General features: G+C 46.1%; 1 protein-coding gene across 1 annotated transcript in view; it reads left to right on the plus strand.

The window, feature by feature from the left end:
* The first annotated feature begins 1,580 nt into the window (after positions 1-1,580).
* MALSU1 (mitochondrial assembly of ribosomal large subunit 1) overlaps positions 1,581-3,659 on the plus strand; it is a 10,505-nt gene continuing 8,426 nt past the window's right edge. Inside the window, exons 1-2 of the mRNA XM_017526987.2 lie at positions 1,581-1,990; positions 3,238-3,416. Of these exons, the coding sequence (XP_017382476.1) occupies positions 1,735-1,990; positions 3,238-3,416 (435 nt within the window). The 5' untranslated portion in view covers positions 1,581-1,734. The remainder of the gene's footprint in view (positions 1,991-3,237; positions 3,417-3,659) is intronic.

The following is a 3,659-nucleotide window of genomic DNA, read 5'->3' on the forward strand; positions in this document are numbered from 1 at the left end:
ATCTCTTGACCTCGTGATCCACCTGCCTCGGCCTCCCAAAGTGCTGGGATTATAGGCGTGAGCCACTGCGCCCGGCCTTAAAAAAGAATTTTAAACAAAAATGAGCTGGTTATGGTGGCACATACCTGTAGTCCTAGCTACTTGGGAGGCTAAGGCAGGAGGACTGTTTGAGCCCAGGAGTTTGAGGATGTAGTGAGCTATAATTGTGCAACTCCATGCCAGCCTGGGTGGCAAGAGTAAGACCCCCATCTCTTAAAAAGAAGGGGAGGGGTATGGTGAATTTGAAAAATAGCAAAAAGCAGATGAAGCTAAAATAAATCTAGTTGGTAGAAGGGCAGCAGGGAAGATGAAAAGATTAGAAACAGACTGGAGACAGGAGAGCTAAGTAGGTGGCGGTCTCTAATTAGGCAAGAACTAATGAGGGTTTGGACTAAGGAAGGAACAGTGGAAGTGAAGACAAGAAGTTGGATTCACAAAAACATTTTGGAGGTAGCATAAGCAGGATTTTGACAACAGATTCATTTGTTGTATGAAGATCCTGGACTGAATGAAGTCCAGGGTTTGGGAGATTTGGAGGGATGATGACCCATTAAATGAGCTGGTAAATACAGGTAGTAAAGCAGGTTTGGGATATTCAGAGACAAGGGTAGGAACATGGAATGAGTGGCAAAAGCTAGGAGAAACACCAAATTCATGCCTATGGAAAAATGAAGAGGATGGGGCTAAAATTGGACAGAGGAGACTTAATCTGGAATGCTTTTCTTCTTTTCAAAAATATCTTGAAGCAATTGTACATATCTGGTGTGATATACACAAATGCTTAATTTCTGTATTTTTAAAAGATTTCCCAATGTGTGCTTGGAATTATTTAAAATAACGTAGCAAACATTTTTGGAATGGCTGCTATGTGTCTGGCACTGTTTCAGGCATTTGAAATATTTGCTCTCTATGAAGCCTTCCTTTCAGCAGCTTCCAAGCCTGGAGTTCAGAAACTCCAGAAACTGGCTTCTGATTTTAACGTGGTCCCTGAGTGTATGACCTGGGCAAGTTGCTTCCCCTGCCCCGGATCTATTTCAATTCTCAAGTCCCATGAGTGAAAATCGTGATGGCACCTCAGCGTTCCTTATTCTCACAGAGCAGGTCCCCACAGTGCCACCCCTTGGCGGAAACTCCTCCATACAGGGAGTGTAGATGATGGGCTCACCTAAAAACGGTTTCCAAATGGTCCTTTACACCTTTGCCTCCCACCCCATTCTAGCCCAGGATAACAGATTTTCCTTGTGGGATTTCAAATTTGCAAGGAAATCCTGAATATTTTTTGGTAATGAGAGAGGGCAGATTATATGTCCTAACTCCAGTCTAATCAACAGCAGCAACTTCTGGACATTGAGTACCAGGAACTGTTTTAGGTGCTGTGGAAGAGTTAAAAATTATTGCTTTTATGAGGCTTACATGAGTGGACAGAGGCAGTACCAAAAAAAAAAAAAATGACGACCTAGTGCGCCACTGCGACACAAGGCAAAGCAAGGTGGGCAAGCGACACTACAGTAGTTTATTCTTGTACGCCCTAATCCCCAGTTAGCTCTTCCGGGTCACTGTAGTCCTCACGGTCACCAGACTCCTCCCAAGGCCCGGCCTTCAGGTCTTGACTCCGCCCACACGTCTGACGTAGAATTTCCAGGCCGGGCTCTGTGAAGCACCTCCCACCCGCGACGCCGACGCGAGGCTGCTGCTATGGGCCTGGGTGGCTGTGTGGCGCGGCGGGTCGCGCCGATAGTGTGGCGCAGGGTGGTTTTTTCGGTGGCTGGGTCCGTGGCTGGAGCCGGGCCCAGGCTTCGGCTGCCGGCCGTGCCGCAGCTTCCCGTAGGAGCAGCGTTTGGCCGGGCCCGCCAGACCCCAAACTTTGTCCGCGGCCTGCACAGCGAGTCTGGGCTGGAGGAGCGGGCGGAGGTTACTGCCGACGCGGGACGCCCAGAATCGGACGCTGCAGGTACTGGTGTGGGGGAGAACGAAGGCGGCCCCCTCCGGGCAGCCAGGAGTCAGGTGCCGGCCAAGGGGGCTGTGGATTCCTCTCTTTCTGCATTTCTCTTGGGGTCACAAAGCTCCTGCACATCCAGAGCTGGAAGGGACTTCAAAGGTTGTTGGCGCCAACCTTTACGTTGCACAGTGAAGAAACTGAGGGCAAGAGATAAACTGCAAAATCCCAGCCTCCCTGACGGCCACCTCCGTTCCTCGGCATCACAGTCTCGCCGTCCTCACCTTCTTTCACGCTCTTGCTAGGATCCCAGGAAGTGGATTTGTGGGGATTGTTGGGGCGTGAGGATTCTGAGGAACCAGGGTCTGGGTGCGAAGGGTTGCATAGGAAGCGCCGGTAGAAGATGTGTCCAAGTTAGTATCTTCTAGTTATTGCTTACGTTTTTAGAAACTTAACAGTGGTAAACAGATCACATCAAAGAATGTAGAGTATGAGAGGGAGAGGCCTTAGTGGACTTAGCTACTAGGTCCTTTGGAGTCAGCTTTAGAACTTAAGCGTGCTTTAAATTTACAATCTGTAGTACTCCAAACTGAATATCAAAATATCTACATCTTTACGGGGGAAAAAAAACAGATTTAACAGGTAACAGTTGTTAATAGCCCAGTGGGTTTGTATGAAAACTTGAGGGTTCAAAATGATAATAACGTAAAAATTTAGCACTTTCAGTGACTGATCTTAGGCCACAGTAATTCTGCTAGTCCTCAGTTTGTTTATCTCTCAATTGAAGGTTGTGGACCAGATACTATCTAAGAGCCCTTCCAGCTCACAGTTGTAGTACTGTGACCCGTTATGACTGAGATTCAATTTAATATGTTCCAGGATATCACCCCCTACCCAATTTGTGGCGCTGTTTTTCTGCGTACAGCATTTCTGTGTTTGTGGTATATTGTTCCTTTTAAGTATTCGTGAATAGGATGTCATTTGTCACTGATGTCTGGTTCTGCTTACAAATGGTTAATAGCGAAGGATGTATAGTGGCTCTGCGTAATCTGAGTATTCTGACCATAAAAGTTGAGCAGTGCTATGATACTGCTGTCCAGGTTCAGTTTCCAGGAGGCCTGGGCCCTGCTGTCTGTAGAAACACTTTGTATCTAAACACCCTCATGGAGGAACAGTTTCACTGTCAGCTGCCGGCATCTCTGGGTGCATAGGGGTCTATCTTCTTGGCTGTCCTGACATAAACAACTATTTGTGCATTTCAGATCATACTGGTTCCAAGTTTGACATCGATCTGATGGTTTCACTTCTGAGGCAAGAAAATGCAAGAGACATTTGTGTGATCCAGGTTCCTTCAGAAATGAAATATACAGATTACTTTGTGATTGGTAGTGGAACTTCCGCCCGACACTTACATGCCATGGCCTACTACATTGTGAAAATGGTAGGATGCTTTCTTTTCTCTTTTGGACCATTAACTGAGTGGATTAGTGCCAGTGAATCAGGCCAAAGAACAACACTTAGAGAATAAACCCATCATACGAAGTTACAGAAGAAGCCCAAATTTTCAAGTTTGCATGAATACATTTTATGTTCTTTGATAATGAAAGATATGGGAGCAAGTATCCAGCCTTATTGAGTTAGGATATCTTTTTTCTTTTCTTTTCTTTTTTTTTTTTTTTTTTTT

The sequence above is a fragment of the Cebus imitator genome, unplaced genomic scaffold, assembly GCF_001604975.1.
Source record: "Cebus imitator isolate Cc_AM_T3 unplaced genomic scaffold, Cebus_imitator-1.0 Scaffold45, whole genome shotgun sequence".
In the NCBI taxonomy this organism is placed as follows: Eukaryota; Metazoa; Chordata; class Mammalia; order Primates; family Cebidae; genus Cebus; species Cebus imitator.